Source organism: Spinacia oleracea, chromosome 6, assembly GCF_020520425.1.
Source record: "Spinacia oleracea cultivar Varoflay chromosome 6, BTI_SOV_V1, whole genome shotgun sequence".
NCBI classification, from domain to species: domain Eukaryota; kingdom Viridiplantae; phylum Streptophyta; class Magnoliopsida; order Caryophyllales; family Amaranthaceae; genus Spinacia; species Spinacia oleracea.
This window is the reverse complement of record NC_079492.1, coordinates 120,283,659-120,309,844: the sequence shown is the minus strand read 5'-3', so window position 1 is coordinate 120,309,844 and position 26,186 is coordinate 120,283,659. Positions and strand designations below refer to the sequence as shown.

At 37.0% G+C, this 26,186-nt stretch overlaps 1 protein-coding gene across 1 annotated transcript in view; it reads right to left on the bottom strand.

The window, feature by feature from the left end:
* The window catches only part of LOC110797639 (piezo-type mechanosensitive ion channel homolog), a 38,170-nt gene that overhangs the window by 7,534 nt on the left and 4,450 nt on the right, over positions 1-26,186 (bottom strand). The window contains exons 5-16 of the mRNA XM_022002746.2: positions 24,676-24,832; positions 24,379-24,565; positions 19,400-19,515; positions 18,315-18,399; positions 17,410-17,625; positions 17,159-17,336; positions 16,221-16,349; positions 15,882-16,055; positions 15,530-15,757; positions 11,260-12,795; positions 2,920-5,453; positions 1,559-1,954 (exon numbers count right to left, since the gene is read on the bottom strand). Of these exons, the coding sequence (XP_021858438.1) occupies positions 1,559-1,954; positions 2,920-5,453; positions 11,260-12,795; positions 15,530-15,757; positions 15,882-16,055; positions 16,221-16,349; positions 17,159-17,336; positions 17,410-17,625; positions 18,315-18,399; positions 19,400-19,515; positions 24,379-24,565; positions 24,676-24,832 (5,936 nt within the window). The remainder of the gene's footprint in view (positions 1-1,558; positions 1,955-2,919; positions 5,454-11,259; positions 12,796-15,529; positions 15,758-15,881; positions 16,056-16,220; positions 16,350-17,158; positions 17,337-17,409; positions 17,626-18,314; positions 18,400-19,399; positions 19,516-24,378; positions 24,566-24,675; positions 24,833-26,186) is intronic.

Below are 26,186 nucleotides of genomic sequence, written 5' to 3'. Positions count from 1 at the left end.
TGCAAGTGAATCTTGTTTCAAGCACCTTATTGCTTAATGCACACTCTAAGCAACTCAGCCTAATTTTTTTTTAATCATTGAAACTGAAATTGGATGGCCCATGTAGCACAAGACTAAGTCTTTCACTTTGACTGCCTTATATGGTATTACTCCCTGAATTTGGTGGTTATATTTTTCTAATAGAATCAAAGAAAATGAGCATCTCTTTTCCCATTCTTTCTTCTAACATAGAAACTTGTCAATGATAGAAATTGAAACAGATACAAGTGAATAAAGAATCCTCAGGAGACAAAAATGAAAAAACAATAGCACGCCAATCATTACTAATAAAAAAAGAAATCTCCCACTCAATAGCAACAAAGGAATACAGCTATGCAAGGTAAACTACTTGATCCCACAAAGCCTCTAACCCCACAGCACACCAGGGCCACTGACAACTTGATCTTTTGAGATCCAAAACCCAATGTCAAGTCAGACCATTGTATCGGAGTATTTGTCTCTAGTGTAAAAAAAACTTCAAGAATCCAGAATAGATCACTCTGCCGGTTGGGTTTAAAAACAGTCTTTCCATTTCCCTCAATTTGCATCATCATGCTATGAATTAGCATAGATCACAGCCCAAAACAATAAGACTATGGACATAAAAGAGAGATTAAAGGTGGAAGAAGGATGATTGGTGAAGAACAAGTAAAGACATGACTGAATTAATGTTAACCAAGATGATAATCACCAATTACAGCCTCGCTAATCTTTCAAGAGGAATGGCACTCTACCAATCTACACTTACTACTCACTTTCCACAATTCAACATACTTTCCCTCTTTCTAACTTTCCTTATTTATAGAGCTTCTACTCTAATAAACTATCTTCTTCTTCAAGCTACCAACAACACAAAGCTATCTCCTAGAGTGCCCCTACTTCTTATATCAGTTCATTGCACCTCGCTAACAAGTTTTTTTGAAGAAATATTCCTGCGCACATTCATCATGTTTTAAAAGGCTTTATGTCATTAATAATTGATCTCTCGTTATAAAAGGATGTTATACCCTCTTGTACAATTTTCTACGATTTAAAAAAAAAACCATCAGAAAAGAAGTAATTTCAGTTCATACTACCTCAGTGATTCAGACAACAACTAATATTCCTGATTGGAAGTCGACGTATGTGAACTTTGGCAATCAAAATTGATATACATTGATTCGAATCATTAAAATATACTGTCAAGATTCCAATCGAAAAGTAATTTCAATAAATGTCATCTTCATTAGTTTAGCCATCATCTTGAGTGAAACTTAAATGGTCAAAGGTTGTCCTCGGAGACCATAAATAATGGATAATGAAGTTAATTGTGAATGGAGCATTATATACTATCATGTTCAAGTATTAACTCCAAGAGAGGGAGAAGGGAAAAAGAAAAAAAAAGCAGTTTAGGCAAATCAAAACAAGAGCACCTCTTTCGGTTATTGGGAAACAACATAGAAATAGGAAAATAACAGAAATATGATTGTCAATGATGATAATGTGAAAATATAATGAATGCACTGCAAGTAACTATTACCTTCAGCCAGTCATACATTGTCAATGATGTTGTTGTACATGACCAGTCAAGCACACAACGTAACTCATATAGGAAGGGAAGAGCTCGATAGAGCCGATAGCCAAGGTAGTTAATCCTAGAAACCGTGCTGGTCAAAAATTGGCGATACAGTGTACTTTTGTGTGGCATTCCGTAGCGGATTTGTATTGCCTGAAGTGCTAGGGACACTGCTTTTGTCAGAAAGATAGCACGAAGTGCTAAAATTCCAACGTACTGTTGAAATGGTTGCATGTTCCAAGCATACTCTGTAACTGAATATGTAAAGAGTACAAGGTTGAAAAGGTAGAACAAAACTTTCCCCGTGGCAAATGAACATAGGTAAATAATTCGATCAACCACTATCAAGAAAAAGATGATCTGCATTCAAACAATAAGCAGTTACTTATACCATCTCATGCAACACAAGCTGGAGATTTTAATAAATGCGCAACCCCAGAAAAAAAAAGAACAGGAATAAAATAATGATGCACTAAGAAAAATTATGGAGAGAAATATATGCATGCCAAATCACATCGCATCACTAAGAAGCAAGTTAGGACCCCATAGAATAGTACCAAAGACATGTAAGATGTAAATTCTATCCCACAAAACTCCTAACCTATCACTCTTTCTAAATTTTCGTTATTGTTTCTTTCTAACCATAATACCAAAAACAGAAAATTATGCGAGACATTAAACGTAATCTACACCTTAATTCCTCTTCCCTTATTCATAAATAAATAATATTCCCAAGTGGTTTCCTCTACAACAACAACAAAGCCTTAGTCCCAAAATGATTTGGGGTAGGCTAACATGAACCATCATAGGGAACCGTCCGTTAAACGCAAATCAAGAAAAGTAAAGGTATAAAAATAACAGAAAAGTAAGAAAGTAAACACAAAAAAATAGAGAAAGTGAAGGTGAGGGTACTGAGTCTACTGACACAAGAAAAATAAAGGACACGAAACAGTGTTGGCTCATAGAAGAAATAAAAGATATAAAAACACAATTTGAAAACATTTTAAAATTAAAAATAAAATAAAAACGAAGAAAAAAGTGAAAACAATAAATGTATAAGTTTGACAAAACCTTAAGAAAGTGGGCAGAAAAGTTTGCAAAAATAAAAAAGTGGTGAGTAATGATATTTGTTGATCAGGTAAATCTTCCCGCAATACACAAACTTTCCTAGTTCCTAGAAAGGCTAAAAAAGCGGCGTACACCATGCACAGTCTATGTCATTTTGACAGTGAGTTAATACACAATAGTGGCATGAGATCTCAATACAACACCGTGTAAAAAAATTAAGACATACAAAAGAGAAAGTAGTGGAAACAGAGGCTTACCATTAAAATAAACACAAACTCCTTCGGGAACTGATCTTCGAGTTGGTAGACACCAAGAAAATCACTTTTATTCTTAATGACCGACTGGTAGAAAATAACAACCAAAAAGAAAACTGCAAGATCAGCTCCAAATACATAGGCATATAGATCAATTTCTCTTTTTCCACCACCAATTACAGATAGTACAGGGTACGGGAATCCAACTTCTTCAATATATCCCGAGCGTTTTGCAATAAGAATTTCCCTGGCAACATCGGCAGCTGGTGTAAGTGACTTTGACCAAACCATTGGCACACAATCCGGCAGTGAAGAGGCATGTACAACTTCAAACACAGCCAAAGCCACATTGGCGTTTTCTTCACTTCTTTCAATGCTCTGAATGTTAACCCTGCTAGCTGAGGGGCAAACATTTGAATTTTCTTCCTTGCAACTTTCACGGTGGACGATCTTAAGCAATTGATTCATTACTGACTCGATCTTCTCAGGTTGAATACCATCTTCAGGCCATGCTCCCACATCCATGGACAGCTGAACAAAGTATGGGGGAGAGTCTGCTCCCAGTGTGAGTGATTTCCAGTAACTGAAGCAGCTTCTAGCTATCATCTCCACTGCATCTTTCAGTGGTAGGAAAAGTTTATTTAGCTTCTCACTCCAGCTAGAACATGGGCCCACATATTTTTGGTCATGCATTTTTCTCTTTAAAGCATTAAACTCCAATAATGCACTCCAATCACCATCTTGTGCAGTTATGGAGCTTTGTAAAAGTGTAAATAGGTAGACCAAAAAGAGTGGCAACGAGCTTATCACAAATGATGAATTGATTTCATGATGAGGAAAACCCAACTGTTGAAGCAATGTCATGTCCAACAACCCACAATGTTGAATGATAATTTGGTACAAGTATTCAATTAAGATGTAAAACTCTGTATAGATTAGCATGATAACCCAGAAGGTATAGCTAGGACCTGTGTTAACACACAGAGCATACAAAAACAGAGCTGCAAGGTATGCCATAGATAATAGACTGAAGTTCCAGAGGAAGACGAGAATAAAACAACAATAGCAAACAATATCGTTATTGGATCGCATTTGAGACCATATGTGTCGAAAGATTCTCAGAAGCTGCAACCTCACAGATTCGGACATAGTTCTACTCTTGTCAGACTGCAAAGAAGATGTACGAGCGATATGAACATTTTCAGTATTTTGGCTCTCCATTTCACCACATCCTCCATCATCTTCCGAAGAATGGTCGATGGAATCCACATCCTCATGCGCTACATTCAAGAGATTTGCAAGATTGCTAACAGCTTGGTTTCCAAAATATTGTACTTGAGAAACACCATCACCTATCATCTGCACCGCAGATTTTAATGGGTGATCCTTTGCCTGGCCTTTGGAGCTCTCTCTTTTCTTTTCAACTGCTGAATGGTGAGCAGTATCCTCAATTTCAGTTATTTCACCAAAAGAAAATTCTTTTGAATCTTGCCTTGTTGACTGTTCCGCAGTCGGACTTTCGGATTTTTTGCTAGCTGGAGATCCAAGCAATTCTGAATCACCAGAAGTCCTCTGCCCCTCTCTCAACGTAGGAGCAGCCCTAAAACCTCTATCCAAATTAAAAGAGGGGCATAACAACTCCTCCTTATCAACAGCCATAAAATCTTTATCCACAATAAAAGAGGCACTTCTCCTCTTCCTTAAACCTGCACTCCCGGGAGATACCTGACCACAATTACCTGGAGAGTTCATATTGTGAAGCTGCACTTGAAGATCAAGCATCTCTGACTTCATCTTCTCCACTTGCAAATTACGTTGTCTTTTCTCCTCCTCGGTCTCGCGAATATGCTTTAGCTGTGCAGTTTTCCATGCAGCTTTTTTCTCCTGCTCACGTACAATGGCCCCAATTTGTTCTGCCTCGAGATACCGTGATACATGTTCAAACTCTGGAGATGAGAACATATATGACTGCAGTGAAACCAGCATGAAGATGACGATCTCAACCAATGCAGATCTTGAAGTAATACGAAAACCATAATCATATTTATAAAAACCTATGGCTTCGTAAATGTAACCGACAGTACCACACTTCCCTTTATTGAAGACCCCAATAAAAGGAGATTGATAAGCAAGAGATAGAACTATAATGACAAAATTGTACATGCGCAGGAACTTGAAGATCTTGTTCCTTTTCCGTAGAATTTCCAATCTCATCCGGAAGAACACCAAAGCAAAACCAAGATATCCAAGGTGCAGAATGTCGTACTCCAAAGTTCCAGTAATCAAAATCAAAGTAAGCACAAGATCCAGTAGGTGGCAATAACAGTAAAGTCTCACATAATCAAATATGGTCCACATACTTTTCGTTTCAAATGAGAGGTCCTTCCAAACAAATATGTTCTTACGCTGAGACATCATCTGATTAAAGGTAAATGATCCTGATAAACTAGGTGATCTGTCAGCACGCAGCTTGAAACAAGCAACAATGAACACTATAAAGTAACTGATTAGCATTCGAGTGTCATCCACAACAAACCCTGCAAAACATGATAACAAGTTTAAAAATTTAAAACTTAAGGCTAAAAAAGTCATAAGTATTCTAACACTCTAACCAAACAAGACTAACTGTATTCTAATAAACAAGAAGTGAAATTTTCCACTAGGTAAGGAGAGAAACAAAAATTGTGGTTCTAAAAAGCCTCTTTCCAGTTTTCATAGAACATTGACATATGACTTAAGATTAATATTCCATATAACTAGTATATAAGATCACACTCATTAAAGAACATTAGAATAGTCCAGCTTGTAAAGTTATGGTAATAATTGATTAGCATAAAATTTCAATAACATTAATTTGCAATGTTCTTTTGACGAAAAAACCATTATAAGCAAAGGAAAAAGAAGGGATATAACCAGTGGACAAGATGCCCTTGCATTTGACACTGATGGGAGAAAAATATTTGATCAACACCTATCAAGAAACCTTCTCTGAAACATTCCACAAAACTAACAATAGATTTCAAATATTCTGATTTTCTATTCTATTTTTCTTTGCTATAATAAACTTATCAAAAAGATCTACAATCAACCAGTTCCATTTTCTCAAGAAGGTCCTGCATATGCTCAGCACTCAGATGATGGTTAAGAGATGATTTTACAAGGATTTTAAGGGCATAGATGCATGACAACAAAGTGACATATTGATTTATGGGGTGTTACAAGTGGTTATAGAGGAACCATGCGTAGAGTTGGGCATGTGATGAGCCGTGAAGGCCCACGTGCCAAGCTCGCGTACCTCGACGTGTGGGAATGGGTAAAGGAAAATTCATGTTGTGTCGGGCTCATGCCTCTCTGCCATAAATGAGGCTCATGCACGACCAATCCCATCTATTGTGGAGGCCAACAGGCCCCTTACTATTTTAAAGATTTTTTTCTTAATAGGTTAAAATTAAGCACGCCGATGTTTGAGCCGACCCGCTGAACTCGTGCCAAGTTTCTAAAATTGATGTCCATGAACTTCCCATGGCCTATCGACGTGCCTTTTGTGCCATGTCGGGATTACAATGGGCTTGTGCCATGTCAGACCAATATAGTATCAGGCTCGAACAACCCGCGATATTCCTGATTAGCTCTAACCATGTGTGCCGTGTCGGACCAATATCATGTCAGGCTCGAACAGCCCGCGATGTTCCTAATTAGCTCTAACCATGTGTGATAACCATATGGACAAAAAAGGAGCTTGGGTCTACTACCTAATGAAGTAACGATGAGAGGATTTTGGGCCGACATTAGGGTGGACAACAGGTTAAGAAGTTAAGAGGGAAGTGTACGTCTATCAGTCATCAAAGCACAACGAGAAAGTTGGAGTCTTCTTAAGGGATTGTATGTAACACCCAAATGATAAGTGATGGTTAAAACAATAGTTTATAAGGATTTAGCGGTACAACCTATACCAACAAGGTGCACCTTTCTTTTCTTTCTTTCTAATGTCAAGTGCAGCTTTTTTTTAATGGAGCCTTTGTGTTATGAAGGGCAGTGGGACGCAAGAGGGCAGTGGGGCCCGATGGTATACCTATCGAAGTCTGGAGATGCTTGGGAGAGAGAGGGGTTGTATGGTTAACAACTCTTTTCAACAAGATTTGGGGAAGTAATAGGATGCCATTAGAGTGGAGGAAGAGTACTATCATCCCCTTGTACAAGAATAAGGGTGATGTCCAGGATTGTGCCAACTATCGAGGAATCAAACTAATGAGTTATACTATGAAACTTTGGGAGCGGATCTGAGCAAAGACTGAGGAAAACTGTGAAAATTTCGGAGAACCAGTTTGGATTTATGCCTGGGAGATCGACTATGGAGGCCATTCATCTTATAAGGCAACTAATGGAGAATTATCGGGACAAGAAGAAGGACTTACATATGGTTTTCATAGATTTGGAGAAGGCGTATGACAAGGTACCAAGGGAAATCCTTTGACGGGCATTAAGTAAGAAAGGAATTCGGAGGAAGTATATTGATATCATCAAGGACATGTATGAGGGAGTTAGCACGAGTGTGAGAACTAGTGTTGGTAAGACCGAAGAATTCCCCATTACAATTGGAGTGCATCAAGGTTCCGCACTTAGCCCGTTTCTTTTTGCTATAGTCATGGACGAATTGACGAGGTCAATCCAAGATGGTATTCCCTGGTGCATGATGTTTGCAGATGATATTGTGTTGATTGATGAAACAAAAGAAGGAGTGGAAAGTAAGTTGGGGTTATGGAGACAAACATTGGAATCTCGGGGTTTTAGGCTAAGTAGAAACAAGACGGAATATATGGAGTGTAAATTTAGTGGAGTCCAAGATAGAGAGACAGGGGAGATTACCTTAGATGGGAAAATTGTCCAAGGCTCTGAAACGTTCTGTTATTTAGGATCTATTATCCAAAAGGATGGAGAATTGGATGGCGATGTGGCCCATAGAATCAAAGCAGGTTGGTTGAAGTGGAAAGGTGCCACGGGGTTCCTATGTGATTCAGGCATGCCCCAAAGATTGAAGGGAAAATTTTACCGCACGGCAAACCGGCTTTGTTATACGCCACAGAATGCTGGGCAGTGAAACATTGTCACGTGCACAAGATGAATGTGGCGGAGATGCGCATGTTACGTTGGATGTGTGGGCATACAAGAAAGGATCGTTTGAGGAATGAGATTATTAGGAAGAAAGTAGGGGTTGCACAGATTGAGTTTAAGATGATGGAAAATCGTTTAAGATGGTTGGACATGTGAGCAGAAGACCAAGTGATGCCCCGGTTAGGAGGATAGAAGGGTGGCAAAGTGATAGAATTGCAAGGGGTAGGGGAAGACCTAAGAAAACTTGGAGGAAGGTGATTGAGCACGATATGAGCTTTCTTGGGATTGAGGAAAATATGGCGTTGGATAGGACAGAGTGGAGGGAGAGAATATATATTGATGCCTTCAGTTGATTTATACAGTTTTCATGTTTTTGTTTCTTTCTATTTTTATTTTTATTTTATTTTTAAAATTCTTTTAAATTTTTTTTTTTTAATTTACATGCTATTTTGAAATATACTTATTTTACTTATTCATTTATTTTAAACTTTACTTATTTTTTATTATCTCTTACAATATTTCTTCTATAATATATATACCTTTTTCTCTTATCTTACTTTCATTAATTCCACTTTCTCTTCCTTGTTTTTCTTATTACTTCTTGCTCCTTTTTGGTTTGATTGGTGACAATGACGATCTCCTACGTCGATTCATGTTAGCCGACCCCAAATCATTTTGGGACTAAGGCTTTGTTGTTGTTGTGGTTGTTGTTGTTGTAGCCTTTATGTTATGAAACTCTACAGTCAATTGTAAGATAAGCAACCTCTTTGAAAGAAAGTTATAGAGGTTGTGCATGGGTAAGGATCAGGGGTGCTGAAGGGCGGGTTGGTTTGTGGGGCAAAGGAGAGAGTCAGGGTGTTACATGCTCGACAACACCTTTTCTGTTAAAGACAAACCACCTAACTGATCCATTGGTAATGTTTGGGTTTGTAACTTGTGTAAATTCCCTTTTTTGGGGCTAAAATTAGGGTTTAGGGTTTAAGGTGTATAATCCCCTATCGCTCCACTCTTCTATCGGTAATTTGATCACACACCTGGCATTAAACATCACATGGAAGCAAAGAGACTTAAATATGCCTGTGAGGTAGTTCCCTTCCACTAACATGACAAGGATAATTTGAAGACTTTGTACTTCTTCCTAGTATAGATGGCATAATCCAGGGAAAGACTATTTTTAGGGTTGGGTGGCTTTGTTCTCAGAACCACTTCCTCCTAGTTATGATGAAGGGGTAGCAGGATTTGTGTCTTAGAGGGTGTTTGGCCAAGCTTCTAAAAGAGCTTCTAGGTCCCAAAAGCTGAAACTTGGCCAAACACCATATTTTTTGGGAACAATTTCTACTTCTTGAGAAACCCAAAATGGGCAAAAACAGCTTCTAGGAGGCTGGGAAACAGAAGCTACAAATCCAAGCTTCTCAAAACTATTTCTAGGGAAGGATTTTTGCCAACTTAATGAGTTTTTTAGTCTGCCAAAAGTACCTCTCATATTACTAAAAAGCCTTTCTTCTCCCAAATAATAAAAGACCAACATTCTTCTTCAATAATTCTTTTCTCCACTCAGCATTGGATCCTCCGACATCATCAATTCCTTGTTGCTGGTAAACATTCTCGACGAAACAAAGTAAACCACACAATCCGTGTTTTTCAAAAACCAGTCAACATCAAATAAAAAGTGAAAGAGAAGAGGGAGATAGCAAGTGAAGCTAATTTCTGCAAGCTCATCGTCGATCTCCTCGGAAAGTACTATCAAATCGATTCTTTCAATAGATAAATTGAGGTTATTGGGCTTGAAAAGTAGGGGGTGATAACATCAGATTTTAAAGAAATAAAGAAGGAGGTGAGGATCAGGTGAAGTGAAATGGAAAAAAAAAATTGTAGACTCGTATATTATAAAATCTAGGGGCCATGAATCCCACTTATTACTTAAAATAAAACGGAGTATTAGTTTTTATAAATAATTAAAAGTATCTTACTTTTTTGAGGGAATAAAATTGCGTACAACATGAGTACTTGTTCATCACTATGGAGTATTTAATACTTACTCCGATTGGAAATACTCGCAACGTTGGTCACTTTCACGCATGCCAATGCACAAGTTTGATCGTTAGTATCTTAAATTCTATTCAAGCAAAAATTTTAAAAGAAATTGATATTTTGAAAATACGCATTGAGACGAATCTAACAAGATCCCACATCACTATGTTTTATTTGACATAAATTACCAACTATAGTCAAAGTAGAATATGTGAAAAATGTAAATAATCCAAACGTTGCGAGTATTTCTAACCGGAGGAAGTATGAACTATTATGGTAAGTAAATAATGGGCCAAACATGATAAAGCAGTTTCTATTTTTCAAAAGTGCTTCTTAAATTTTGTGGCCAAACAAACCTATTTCTCATAATGGTGTCTCTAGAAGCTACTTCTGGAAATCTACTTCTAAGAAACAGAAATTGTTTTCTAGACACTTGGCAAAACAGACCCTTAATCCGCATAGTGTAAAGGCGTGGAAGTGGGATGGTGGGCGTAATTCATTGGGCGTAGGGGCACCTGTTACCCTTTAAGCACTAACTCCACAAGTGTGGCTAAATACAGGGTAACAAATAGTCTTTTTTAGTATTCATTAAAATAAAATAAAAACACAAAGAGCACATCAAATATTTCTACTCCTCTAAAAATTAATCAGTTCACACAAATGAAAAGATTATAAACATTAGAACCATCATTCTCATTTCCAAACGGATCGTTTGCCGAAAGAAACTTAAGAGGAACATAAACTTTACAAGATAACTAAGGGGGTTTTTAAATACTACTCCCTCCATTCTTGAATGTTAGTACCTTTTGGAATCTAAGACAATCCAACATAAATACATTTGTCACATGAATCTCAATCTAACCCGTGTAGGTAGGAGAGAAAAATAATTAAGGGGATAAAGGTTTACTTGGGAGTAACCAAGTGAGTATTTTGACATTTATAAGGGCATAATGTTCCAAAAGGGACTAACAAAAAAAAAACTCAATACGAAAAGAGAACTAACATTCAAGAATGGTGGGACTGTGGCAGTACTTGATATGTCCAATTGTATTACAGCAGCCCCCCCCCCCCCCCCCCCCCCCCTCTCTCCCAAGATTTTTATCCTGGTTCCATAATTAGTTAATCCGATCAGCAAACTAGTCACCAAAGAATGATTTATTTTCCTCAATAACATTACAGAGAAAGGGGAAAAAATCTTACCCAACCAACAGCTTTGACAATACTGAAAATGTAGCTTTGAGCTTCTCCAGCAATCATGGCAATGAACAGTAGTCTCCTGTGAGGATTGCCGGTTCAGAGACATCTTATTCTCCCAGATGGAAAAGTATTCTAGAATCAGGACACATGCGAACAGGAAAACCAGAATGGACCATAGCTTACGAATAATATGCCTATCCAACAGAACAAAAGCAGCAAGCAAACCGATATAGAGCAGTGAAATGACATTCAAGAGGGCAAAACTAGCAAGAAGCAAGACAATCATGTTTATTTCTAGACCAAAGAGGTTAAACATATTTTCAATCCAAAACATCAAGTACACTTTCAAAGTCGTCTTCTGCATGTCAAATCTCTCATTTCTTAAGGCAATAACTCTCCTCTTGTTCCACTTCTGACTCTCCTTGGTACTTTCCCAGAAGTACCCAGACGAATATCTTTCCGTTCTGGAATTCTCAGATTCTCTTCCCATAAGAATTGGTTCAGAGGGGTCAGTGGTCGATGATTTCCACGTATAGCTTGTTGCTCTCCTTTCCATATCAGAGAGCGTGGAATGTGACTCAAATCTATTTTCTTCATCAGAGCTAGACATAGAAACTACATCATCTTCAGATGTGACAAATAATGGACATGGCTCCTCCCAATCGCCTACCAATACATTATTATTTGGCATCCTATCCAACCAATGAAAAACATTATATTGAAGAGTACATGCAGATATTACTAAAACTTTTCCCCTCAAGCTTGATTCTATTCCCCAAAATCCAGGCTCAAATACTTGGAGACCCAAGAAATCAGACACGTTAGAATGTTTTTGGCCAGGGAACATCTTTGCCTGCTGACCCCACATCTGGAAAAGATACTCCACCATCACAACAAATCCTGTATAAACTAAAGATGACTTTGATGGGAACCTTGAAGTTTTGGGGAAAGTGGAGCAGATGATCATGCCTAGAAGATACAAAAAACCAAATGCATTTATTTGTGACATGGCCGCATAAAAGAGAGCAGCAAATAGAAGCTTATTGCTGTGCCATATCAAAAACCTTCTCATAAAACCTAATGACCCTGGCTGCAGCACGTTAGCGTCACATGGTTCATTGTACTTGCTTTGTCTCCTTTCATAGCTATAAAGTTGCATTACGATCAAGATTGCCAGTGATTCCCAGATGTTATCCAACAGAGAAGCTTCAGGTTTATAGCCCAGGTTTGGGTAGAGATCAATACTACGAGAGAGCCATGTTTGAAAACTGGGAATTATGCTGAGGCTATACATGAAGATGAATACCAGAATAGCATAAGCTTTTAAAGGGAACCATAGGCGTCTTTTTGTCTGTTCAACAAGTTGCCTTCCAATGATCCAGGAAAGTAAAAGAAAAACATACCCAAACGATATATAATTGGGTCTAACCAGGTAAACTGCAACAAGTATTGTCACAAAAGCAATATAAGTTCCCCATGATCGGTATACTGCAAGAAATTTCTGCCCTACTGCACTCAGGTACGATGCTATTCTTCTCTCTGCAACAACAAGAGGAAAGAAAATAGATACAATAATGATTAGATCCAGACATCAAGACATACAACAAAGATATTGACATTCTACATCCCCCATGTTACAGTTTTAGAAGAACTGAGGAAGTAATAAATTTTTGACAGGGATAAAACAACAACAATAAAGCCTTAGTCCCAAAATGTTTTGGGGTCGGCTAACATGAATCGTCGTAGGAGATCGTCATTGTCACCAAATAAACCAGAAAAGAGCGAGAAGGGGAGAAAGTGAAATTAATGAAAGTAAGATAAGAGGAATATATATTGCAGAAAAAATCACAAGGGATAATAAAAATAAGTGAAGTTTAAAATAAATAAATAAGTAAAATAAGGACATTTCAAAATAGCATGCAAAAACAAATAAATAAAAAAGTAAATAAATAAATAAATAAGTCAAAATGTAAGTTGTCTAAGTCAAATGAAGTCATCAACGTATATCCTATCCAATGCCATATTTTCCTCAATTCCAAGAAAGCTCATATCGTGCTCAATCACCTTCCTCCAAGTTTTCTTAGGTCTTCCCCTACCCCTTGCAATTCTATCACTTTGCCATCCTTCTAGCCTCCTAACCGCGGCATCATTTGATCTTCTGCTCACATGCCTAAACCACCTTAAACGATTTGTCATCATCTTAAACTCAATCAATGCAACCCCTACTTTCTTCCTAATAATCTCATTCCTCAAACGATCATTTCTTGTATGCTCATACATCCAACGTAACATGCGCATCTCCACCACATTCATCTTATGCACGTGATAATGTTTCACTGCCAGCATTCTATGCCGTATAACAACATCGGTTGAATTGCCTTGCGGTAGAATTCCCTTCAATCCTGCACTTTTCCACTTCAGCCAACCTTCTTTGATTCTAAAGCCACATCGCCATCCAATTCCCCATCCTTTTGGATAATAGATCCTAAATAACGGAACATTTCAGAGCCTTGGACAATTTTTCCATCTAAGGTAATCGCCCCTGTCTCTATGTCTTGGACTCCACTAAACTTACACTCCATATATTCTGTCTTGTTTCTACTCAGCGTAAAACCCCGAGATTCCAAAGTTCGTCTCCATAACTCCAACTTATTTTTCACTCCTTTTGTTTCATCAATCAACATATCATCTGCAAACATCATGCACCAAGGTATACCATCTTGAATTGACCTCGTCAATTTGTCCATGACTATAGCAAAAAGAAACGGGCTAAGTGCGGAACCTTGATGCACTCCAATTGTAATGGGGAATTCTTCGGTCTTACCAACACTAGTTCTCACACTCGTGCTAATTCCCTCATACATGTCCTTGATGATATCAATATACTTCCTCCGAATTCCTTTCTTACTTAATGCCCGTCAAAGGATTTCCCTTGGTACCTTGTCATACGCCTTCTCCAAATCTATGAAAACCATATGTAAGTCCTTCTTCTTATCCCGATAATTCTCCATTAGTTGCCTTATAAGATGAATGGCCTCCATAGTCGATCTCCCAAACATAAATCCAAGCTGGTTCTCCGAAATCTTCACAGTTCTTTGCTCAATAGTCCGCTCCCAAATTTTTGACAGGGATATTATACAAAAAATAAATTACTTCCTCCGATTTTTAATACTCGCAACGTTTGTGATTTTTACACTATTCACATATTCTACTTTGACCATTATTAGTGATTTATACGTAAGATAAAACATAGTCATGTGGGATCTTGTTAGGTTCGTCTTAATATGTATTTTCAAAATATTAACTTTTTATAATTTTTAGTTAAAGAAAATTAAATCAAAGTTGTGCATTGGAATGCGTGAAAGTGACAAACGTTCCGAGTAAAAATAAACAGAGGAAGTATGTTATATCGCAACACGAACATTCTGTGGGATATTGAGGAGTGAAGGAATTCAAGGAAATTGTAGCCGTCTGGCCCGTCTCTTACAACAACTCATCAGCATAATGACCTCCACAGTTTCCCGTGTGAGAATTTGATATGGGAATCATCGACAATTCATTCCTAAGTCTACAAAGATCATGACAAGGAACACTTCAAGGTACATCAATTGCATAAATACCATGAAATAGGCAAAGGAACATACTGGACAACAGGACTGATTGAGCTTGTTTCTCCACTCAGGAAAATACAAGGAAATTCCTCTTTGTTCCATTGTTATCCAACAGCGAGAAAATCACTCTTTCTTTGGGAGCCTCACTTTAAAGGCTTGGTACTCAATTTGATACTTGATAGGTCGGAACAACAATTAACTCAAAGCAACCTAACACTTTTGGGGAGGTCAACAAGCCCTCCAAGTTTATAGAACTATTGCAAAGACTAAAACCCTCCAGATAACAACATCTCGACACAAAACACTTGCAGTTCTCATCTGCAACATTCCCTCATATCATTCACTAGAACCTGCTACCGAACCATCCTGCTAAGCAGTCCTTGCTAGTCCCTTAGGCAGTCATCTCTCGTGGAGAATGCATTATTACATGACAATTTTAGTCCATCAAAGGGAAAGCAACAGAGTTTGAAGCATAAGTTTCCAAATCTGAGCGGTGGAATAAGTGAATAACATTTAAAGAATACATCACAACTTCCTTTCCCCTCTCAAGCTAGATAGTCTTTTGACAACAAATAAATGATCTAAAAACCGCTAAGGTGGGTGTCACCCATGTACAGAAGGTAGTCTAACATCTCGATAGAAGTAGAGTAAAATTAACATACCGTGAGAAGGACCATTGCTGCTGTCTCCATTAGCTGAAGAGCAATAAACAGACAATAAAACTGACTTGTTCAAACCAGCTTTAAGCACACTGAATCCCACTGGAGGATAAGGTGTATGCTGTACAAATGCTGAGAATGAAAATAGCATATCAAATCCATGATTATGAATGGCACAAAAACACGCAAGAAGAGCTGTTTCCAAGAAGTCCCATGAACAATCACGAAGACCTACAACATGGAAGATGCAAATTTGATGAAGATGATCCTTTATAAAATAGAGTAAACAGAATAATGAAAAATTACTGAGGTAAAATACTAGAAAGAAGGAAGATGGACAACAGCAGAAGTATACCTAGTTGTGACAGAATTTCGGCAGTTAGTGGGCCTGCATGCTCCAGTTTTTTGGATATCAGGTTTATTTGAAGAATGTACAACAATGCAAAATGAGCTTCACATAGAAGAATTAATGCCTTCCTTATCTTCCGGCTGATACTGTGTCCCAGAAGATATATCAAAAAAAATATCACTGCAACAGGTGGAAATATTCAGCAGTTAAAATTTAGCAAAAACCTCAACTTTATTTTGGTGATATTGATTCCACTCCAGACAAATGACGGAAAATACAGAAATCCCCAAGGAGAGCTCATAAAAGAACAGATAAGATGCAAAGAATAAAAGCCCCTTTACATACTGTAAACAGCATGAATAAATCCAGGCTTCATCGCAATAAGGAATATCAAAACCAACATGATAGCCCGGGAGCATTTCCGCAATCCCCAAGCAATTGTAGCAACAATAAGCACCTTGGTCTCCTCCTTTACTGCAAGTTCGGCATAAAGGTTAAAAAACTAGATATTAGAGATGAAGAGGAAGCAAATCAAGGGCCACAGTACACACAGAACTTGACAGGACATATGAAAAATAAACGGTGACTTTTTAAAACTAACTTTGAAATTGAGATTAAGAGTCACCAACTAGGTTTTGCTGTTTTCTGGAAGTGGTAAACACTATTTTGTTTATTGTATTTGTATAACTGAAATTAAACTCTAAAACTTCATCATTGGTTGATTATATGGGAATACTCTGATCCACGGAATAATTAAATCTATGTTGGTAAGCCATTAAATTGGACTTGCACAAACGAGTTCAGAATAACTTCCTTCTACGTCAACAAGGAATTGCAAACTAGATAACAATTGCGGCAAATTATCTGACGCACTTTACAAGTTTCTGGGACATTACTGAGAAACTTGAGAGGTTCTTCACAAATACTTTGTATCGTGCAAATATTTTAGTGGGCAAGAGCACGTACTTTACTTTAAGTAATATCTGTTTCCACAGAGAATGACTTTATTAGAAAAAAACAGATTTTATTAAGGAAAATAGAAGTTTCGCGAAGGGACAACCAGAAGCCCAACAAATATTAATGAAAAATAACACATGGGAAATTCATCCCATTTTGTATCTGGTGGGGATATGCCAAAGAAAGCCTCATTTTCATGAGTCTAAAGAGACGCTAAACCCACCACTATCCCACAGAAACTTTTATTACTAAAATTTCTAAGATCCCGCACTTCTTGCCAAGAAAACCACCAAAAAAACTAGGACCGTTAACAAAATAGAGTATACCTTCTATCGTATGGTCTCCATTTGGAAAATCACCAGTCTCATTAGATAGGTACGTAAATACAGAATTGTTCACAAGATTACCAACAGCAATCAGGACTCCAAGACCAAATTGAGCAAGAAGGAAATATCCAGGAGTCGTGTAACGCCATAAACCAACAAGCTCCCAGATCTCCATATTCTGCACATTTTATGAATTAGAACATCCAAATTAAAAGAAAAACTTACCAAGTAGCACAAGATTAGAGGATTACCTTCCCCAGTTTCCAGTTCACAATTGAAAATCCCACATTGAATATATAAGTACTGATGGCCCACAGGAGTGTGAAAACAAGCAACAGACTATTCAACCGGTGCAAACGAAACAATGACGGGAAAGCATACACAATGTAGCCAACGTATGCTAGCAATCCAAATGCGCATATACTTGCAAAATGGAAAGTCCAAAAGGAAAGAGCAACCACCGATAACTGCCACATACAAAAACTGAAAATCAATGTCCAGAATATAATAATACACATAGAAATTCAAGATGTTTATCCTTCACTAAAGAACTTCTTATATACGAAGTATAAACAACTAAACCAACAGACTTCTACTTCCTCCGTTCCATAAGGTTCCTCACTTTTACTATTCATGTGGTTAAAGTTTTATAACTTTGACCGTAATTGGTAGTTAAGATATTAGATAAATTATTATCTTGATGGATATCATTGAATTGGTTTCAATATAAATTTTCAAATATCAAACTTAATAGTTTTTAATAATGCATAATTAAAGATGTTAATGGTCAAAAGAATGCAATTGATATTGCGCAACTGAGGGAGTACAACAAAAGAAAAAAGTTCCAATTTTCTAAAAGATTAATGTCATAGCGTCAGACAATCCTATATTCCTATGAGCTAAATACTAAGGTAATGATTACCAGTTGCACTTTACATCAACTCTAAGTCAACAGGCTTTTAAGCTCGTAAACTATTTGGTGGTAAAAAAAGAATAGCAACAAAAAAAAACAATCAAGAAGACACTAGAACTCTTATGTGTAGAACTTAATAAATAGAAAAGTGGTCAGTGGTCACTAAGGCACTAAATTACCTCAATTTTCCTGCAGAAGAAAAACTGGCAAGAATCCTAAATTGCCGTACATTAAGATACTTACCGGGAAACCATATGTGAAAAAATTGATGGTAAATGTCCGAAAAACTGCTCCTTTCACCAAAAAGTTGGTATGTCTCTCTCCTGACCTAGAAATAAAGTATAATCAAATGAGCTCAAGAAACATAAATCAAGTCAATGTTAAATAATCTTTATAAAGCATAATTGATAAAATCTCAGAACCCCAGATTACATGATAATATAATAAGTTAAGGTAAACGGACTCGGGTATGCATGTCGGACACGTCGGAAACATGCACGTGTCCGAGTGTCTAAATCAACTGTTTTGTGAAAAAAGTTCCACGATTTTAGCCGAAAAAGTGTCAAGTGTCCACACCCATGTCGGGCGTGTCAGTGTGTCGTGGATCAGACATGGGTATTTGACGTGAAATGAAGAGTCTGAGTAACAAATATAATAACTACATCCGGTCTATATCAACTGTCGTTTGAGATAATGAACAATTGGGCAGTTTTTTCCCAAGCAAATTTTCTTGGCCAAGCCAATTTATTAAAATCACTCCAATGGTTAAGCTAGTAGCTTGAGATTTTTGCAAATTGCAAGCAAGTCCCTAACTACAATCATTGGAGTTGCTCTTAGAGTGCACAACTAAGGTGCTTTTGCACATTCAGATCAATTAAAATTAATGACATCACCTTCCATTGTACAACGCCTATTCAATATTTTCAAAATTTTCTCCAAATTCTACAACTTTGGAAAGGTTTAATTTATTAAAGGAGAAAGGATAATGGATCCTCACATAACCTTTTCTCTCAACCCATCATAAATATTTTCAAGATGTGAAAGATGATTCACTTTCTCTCACCAAACATAGCTTTATTCCGATCTTACTGATCATCACATCATAATACCTGGTAGGCAACCAAAGAAATGTGAGGGCTTTCTATTGGACAGCAAATTAATTCCCTGATTAGCAAATTAAATTATGACAGAAATGAGAGTTATCATCAAAAATCGAACTAGTGGCCGCCAGATGACAAAGTTTGATACATACAGACACTACAAAGCCACACTGTAAGATTGCATGTATCACCATTCTTTAATTCATAAATATGCACCAAATAAGATACCTTAACTGACGAATAAAAAAAGAACGCCTTGCAGGAAGAAGTTGCTCAGTCAAATCACTTTCTGTAGTTGACATCATGAATTCCATTTCCTCCAAGTCATTTTTTATGTATGACAGCTACATAACAAGGAAAAGGAAACAATAACAAGGTCAATACAGTTCAAACAAATGGTTAGAAAACTTAAAAGTGATACTTGTGGTCTTATGGACAACAATAATGCCAACTGGTTACCACATAAACATTAAAGACAAATGAAAATTGCTGAAGAAATTTGATTTCAGACAACAAAATATTTTTACTCCACATAAATTTGAACAAATCCGGGCTACTTAGGCACAAGATCAATATTTGTAGGCAGTTATACTTTTGCCTTATCTGATCTTTCATGGGTTGAGTAGAGAGTGACTGTAGTAGTAACTCAAGCAACAGCCATGATTCTGCAGAGTCCGTGTGACTGATATGCAACAACCATCATTCCAGATACCAGAAAATTTTCCAGTCTGTGAGTGCAGCATTAATTGATCTCACAAAAATTCGGATAGATGGTGCCACAAGTTTGTCACACCGACACAATATCCTTGTTGAATACTTGAATCCAAATTATTTACCGTCATTTCCTCACCAAGCACAGATAGAATTTATTCATTCTGCAACATCAATTATCTCTGTTTGAATTTTGTGTAGAAGTCCATTGTAGCAATAATAGGCACGAATTTGTTAAGTAGCCTTCAGGTTCCTTCTCTATATAAAGATGAATTACACAATTTGCTACTTGAATTTAAGGTGGATGAGAGATGACAATGGGAAATAACAGAAAATTTCATGTTCATATGTTTTGACATAAAAAAGCCACTGCACTCCTTGAAACTAATGTAGCTGTAAGTGTATGGTTTGAGTTTATACTACAGATTTGATGACCAATGCTTGTAACTTGGTACATATTAGTTGTACCAACTGTACATGTGTTACTTGCCTATGAATATAGCATTTCAGATAAATTTTCATGATTGAGACGGAGTAAGTTTTTATGGACTTAAGATCCTTATCATGTTCCTAATCCACATTAAGACAATATATTGATGCCTATTAGCTAAAAATGTTGAGCATTGGGTGTGGATTCGAATCCGGCATGCCCTACGAAAGTTTAGGTCTTATGCTAAGGCTATGCATCTTATGCATGGTGGTTGTGTTAGTAGATGAAAATTAGTAGACCTCATACAAGCTGCTCTCTCGCTTAGGGGAAAGAAAAAAGAGGTGATAAATTTTAGATGGATTGCAGTTAGACCTGTCAAAATCGACGTGACCCGAAACCCGACTCGAAAATAATGGTCCTTGAACAAGATTTTGTGACCCATAACCCAATTTTAACCGAACCCAAACAACCCGAAAAGTAATGTGTCAAAACCCGACCAAACCCCTTTTTGACCCGACCGATTGAAAATCGTTGTATTTATAGTAATAAATTAGATTATGAGGAACTTTAACCACAATATACACGTTGTTACTATTGTTGGGTGTAATATGATTTTGGTTTGATTTATACGTCTTTTTATGGTTGATTTTGACTAAAAATAAACCTCTGTATGAAAATTTGTTAATTTGTGCGCAAATTTTTTACATTTATTACCCAAATTAATGAAAATATAATGCGCGTTTTAAAATCTCTCAACCCGTTGGGTCGGGTCGACCCCAAAAGTTCTTGGTCTTGAACAAGCATTTATAAACCTGAACCCAAAAGTGACCGACCCGAATTAACCCGAACCCGAAAGTAATTTTTTATAACTCGACCCGATAGATTGTTTGCCAGGTCTAATTACGTTGTTCAGTGGTAGTGATTTATGTCTTGTGCCGATGTGGTAGTGATAGAAGGCAGTGAAGGACATTAGAAGTGAAGGACATTAGAACAGACAAATAAGAAAGGAAGTTTTCTTAACCCAAGATGGCTCATTTACATGCGAGAGGTCCCGTCCTAGTCCAGTAGTGTCGTCGTTCTTAATAAAAAAAATATATATCGAAAGTCTAGAGAACTATGCAAGTATAAGGACTAAATTATCCCTATCGAAGTCTAAATCTACTTTTCATCATCTTATGCCAAAGTGACCAAGTCCAATATTCAAAGGAAGAAAGAAATTATACGACACCAATTACAAAGCCATGCACACTATATAATCTCTAATTCTCTATCTTCCTACATAAAACCAAAAAACAATGTTACATATTTCAAAGGATTCGATGCCATACGGGGTAAGGAAATGGATACACAAAACTCTACCTACGTTGGTATGCACATGTTTACTCATATTGAAATGTGTGTTAATTCATTTAAATAAACAATTAGTTCCCAAAAGTGCTACATAATAACGAGTAAATTTAATGGGTATTAAAGTGAAAATTGAATTGGGTAAGAGTGCCAACAGCCTAACATCATCCAACAGAAGTCTTAATTGCAGATCTTAGGCTTTTGATCTAAACCCAAGATTTATCCTTGATTGAATGGATTTTAGGGGATCGGGAAGATGAATTTTAGGCCATCGAGTTTAGTGATATGGGTCGCAAAATGCAGCAATCCAGCACACGTCTGTCTTGCTGTCAAAAAATGTCTTTCACATCCCTTCATCCCTTGAAAGTTTGAGGAACGTCTACTAGGATTACAAAGAGTGTATTTCATACCAGATGCTAGACAAACAACAATGAAGTAAGGTGATATCTAACACCCAAAGCGAAGTAAATTCTTCTACCACCTATTTTTAGCCTTAAGATACTCTGTCATAAACACATTAGAAAAGGTTTTTGAGGTTATTACCAATGGTAAGAGCCTATAAGGGGACTAACCTCCTTTTACTTAGTAGGTTATCCTCACAAGTAAGACAACATATTCCTTCGGTCCCTATTTAATCGTCGCACCAAGGTTTTCCCCAAGATTTGACGATAAGTTGTTATTGGCTTATCTAGTATTTACTTTGTTCTTTTTTATATGACACAATTACTTAAGCACGTTTGTCAATGCACGATTTCAAACATTAATATCTTCAGTTATAGATAAGAAAAATTATGAAAACTTGATATTGAAAAAATATTCATTGAGACGAATCTAATAAGACCTTGCAGGACTATGTTTTTCTTAAGTATAAATCACAAAAGGAAGTCAAAGGAGCTTGTGTGAATAGTGTCCAAAACCCAATTGTGTCATGTAAATAAGAACGGAGGACGTATATTTTAACAGAGTGGGAGATAGTTGATAAACATTTAAATAGAATGAGAGAGGTCGTGGGGCTATAACTTTTGGTAGTAGGAAGAGAGAGATAATTAAATAACAGTAGGTTTAAGCCATAAAAGAAAATGTGATAATTTAATTTGGAGGGGCGTAAATGGAAAGTGTGACGATTAAATTTGGACAAAGGAGTATGAAAGAACGCATAGGAATTCCAAACATTGTAACACCAATTACCACCTGAAACGTTTATTGTATTGCACAATTTCAGTTAGGGAAACAGTAGTAGTATTCCTGACATTCTATAATCTCCGTCTTTTAAGGTTATGAACACATATTAAAACTTGTTATTTACTACACTAATTTCAAAAGCAACTTGTAATCTGCATGATAAAGTAAAAAGGAACAAGAAACACTGTATTGGTGTTTTAAATACAGATTATAATAGAATGAAAAAAGTTGGTTTAGTAGACATATGAAATGGAGAAGTAGTTTCTTAGAGAGAGCTTTCACAGTTTAGGCCAAAAATAGAACTGGATATAGGTAATCACCGAATGAAAAATGCCGCAAAAAAAGGTATTCCCTTTGAATAATAATAATCATAAATAATAAAGAAATGTATGTCCCTACAAACAAGTGTTTTGATTGAGCTTAGGGTCGCAACTACTCATTAGCCAAAAGTAGATTCCTCTAAGAGGTCCATTTCAAATCACCATATATCATGAGAGTACAACGGAGAAGAAGATAAAATATTACCACCTTATAAGCCTAAAAAGTTAATCTGCCCAAAACTAATTGGACTAGGGATGGAACCTCGCTTAAGCTTGTAAGTGTCAATTAGTTTAAACTGTCTTGATTTGTGGGTTTCCCAAGGCAGCAAGCCCATTTGCATTTCTTCACAGAAGAAATACAGGATTATGCAACTAGATAAGGATTCGGCCTCTATTGGATCTTCGGTCATAATGACGATCTGTTATTTTTTTGCCTTTCCGTGTTTAATCGAAGTTTAAGTCACATGTGAGGTTTGGAACCTGATTTTGGCACACCACTTAGTTGACTTTGGCACACCACTTAGTTGACTTTGGCACACCACTTATGAGAGAATGTAAAATTGTGTTGTACTGACATGAGGTGTGCCAAAATCAATTCCCGTGAGGCTTATGTTGATTACCTATATGTTGTGCACGTGTGAGTTATCTCACGCTGGAGAAGGGGAGATAATATAACCACCTTATAAGCCTAGGGAGCTAGTCCTCCCTTGGCCAATTGGTTTTATGATGAAACCTCACTTGGGAAGATAAATGCTCTAATCTCTTCTAATTAATGGGTTGTCCATGCCTATTCTCATATCTTCACAAAAAAAAATTGTTCTTGCCACACGGAGGCTTGTGACATTATCAAACCATGGTGCATGTTATGCCCAAACATTATTTGTGACCTCAAATAGCATCACATGTTGGACTGATGACGACAAAGGACTCATTGATCTTGAGAAACTATGGCATAGTTAACCAAATATGAAAGAAAGATAAGATTTCTAGTTCCTCCAACTTTGAACAAGTACCAACAAACATTTGTGGGTTAAAAGTTTTAATCCTTTATTGTGTATCGGCAACTATTGACAATTGGTTATACCTAATTGAGCTGGCCATTGAAGAGAAGACCGAAATTATTATCCAGGAGGACAACAGTCACCATTATGGAATTATACTACTATGTCAACCAAATCCTGCATAACTCTAATAACAAGAATTCAATATATGCATACCACTGCAGAGAAACATATGAGAGAAAGACCAGAACATATTTCCAGCCAACCAGATTCCACAGATATCTTGTAAAGACCAATAAAATTAGCCATCTGCTGAAGCAATGTTGGGAACTGCACAGGGAGCTGATACGTATAAAGTAGGAGAATAATGAAGCAAGCATAGAGTTGAAGAGACCTCCACCACCTTCAAGAGGTTCAATAAGAAAAGAAATTATCAGCTGTGTATGATTAAACAAAAAACCCCTACTCAATAATAGAATAAATGATGACTGGAACTGTCATCATAAACATTACCTGAAGAGGCCTGAAAAATTGCTCGTCAAAGACCAGTCCACTAGCCCGACACAGCTACAAATGAAAAAGGGCAAAGACACCCAAGAAGGATGACTTATGCCCACTACCAGTTGGATGGCAGGCAACAGGAAGCAGGACACACCCTTGATGTAAGAACCTTTGGAGTGACCAACATGAAAAGCAAGGAAACCAGTAAACAGTTAGCTGAGGCTCAAAAGAGAGTAATAAAACAAAACAAAAGGAAAGAATGACTCAGCAAGCAAAACTAAGCTCAACTTGTACACTTCAACGGATTATCAGCAGTCCCCATTAGATGAATCTTAGGGTGTGTTATTTTCAATATTTTTTTAATTGGCTGAGCTAATTTTGTATGGTACGGAGTACTTATTTTGATGGAGGTTAGTAGCAATTTTTTAAAAACATATTACAATTTATTTTGTCTAAATTAACTTATCTGACCTTAGTTTTTCTTAAAAGAAAAAAACTTTATCTTATATGAGCTGTTTTTTGGTCAGAATAAGTCAAACTAAGTTGAACAAAACACCTTTATTTCCTAAGAGTCTGCCTTTTGTGGTTGGGACTTGAGAAGATATCGAAGTGGTTAGACCTTGGAAGTTAGCTAGTTGTTCCTTAGCAAGTAGGTTACCCTCATCCAGCCTTATCTCTTTGGCATTCCATTGTTCTATTCGTTTCCCTTCAAAAAAATCAACAACTTATTCTGCATAAACTAGAGAGGCTAATGAATAATGTTACTTTTGTTTGTGAAGAGAACTGAAAAACATGATCTGATAGGTTGGAACTTGTTTGTGAACCTAAGAAGGGGGTAAGGTTTTAGGTGGGTGGTGTGACACAAAAAAGTTCCTGAAATACAAGTGCACGAAGTTGTTTCGTTCAGAACTTGTTTAAATTTTGGTCAAGTCGTTGTGATGCTTTAGAAGGAACCCTCCTCCCTCCCACCCCCCCCACCCCGGAATTGATTTTGGCACACCTCATTTGGTAGAGCACAATTTTTTATTCATTCACAAATGTTGTGCCAAAATAAGTAAGTGGTGTGCCAAAATCACCCCCCCCCCCTACACACACACACACACACACAATTTTTTACATAAGATGCAAGACATAGCATCATTGGTTTCTTTACTTTTCTCTAATCTGAAATTTGATAGCCAGGATAACTATGTTTTATAGGAGTCGTGCATGGGAAGCAACCACCATTCATTCTCTTTTCTCGTCTTTAACCAATCAAACCAACCAAGAATAACTTTCTATTTGTTATAGGATAGGATTGAGTGAGTGATTCTCTCTTTTTTTCATTCCTCGACTAAGTTAAAGTACCTGTTGTTAATCCCCATTGGAAAAACTTCATTTCATTTTTATTTTTTGGGGAAGTTAGCATAGTTATTTTAAGCAACGTTAAAGTCATGTATACGAGATTTTGAGGGGGTATGTAGAAAGCAGCCAAAGAAGAAAACAGGAAAGGAATAACAACAAAACTAGATCAAGAAGACTAC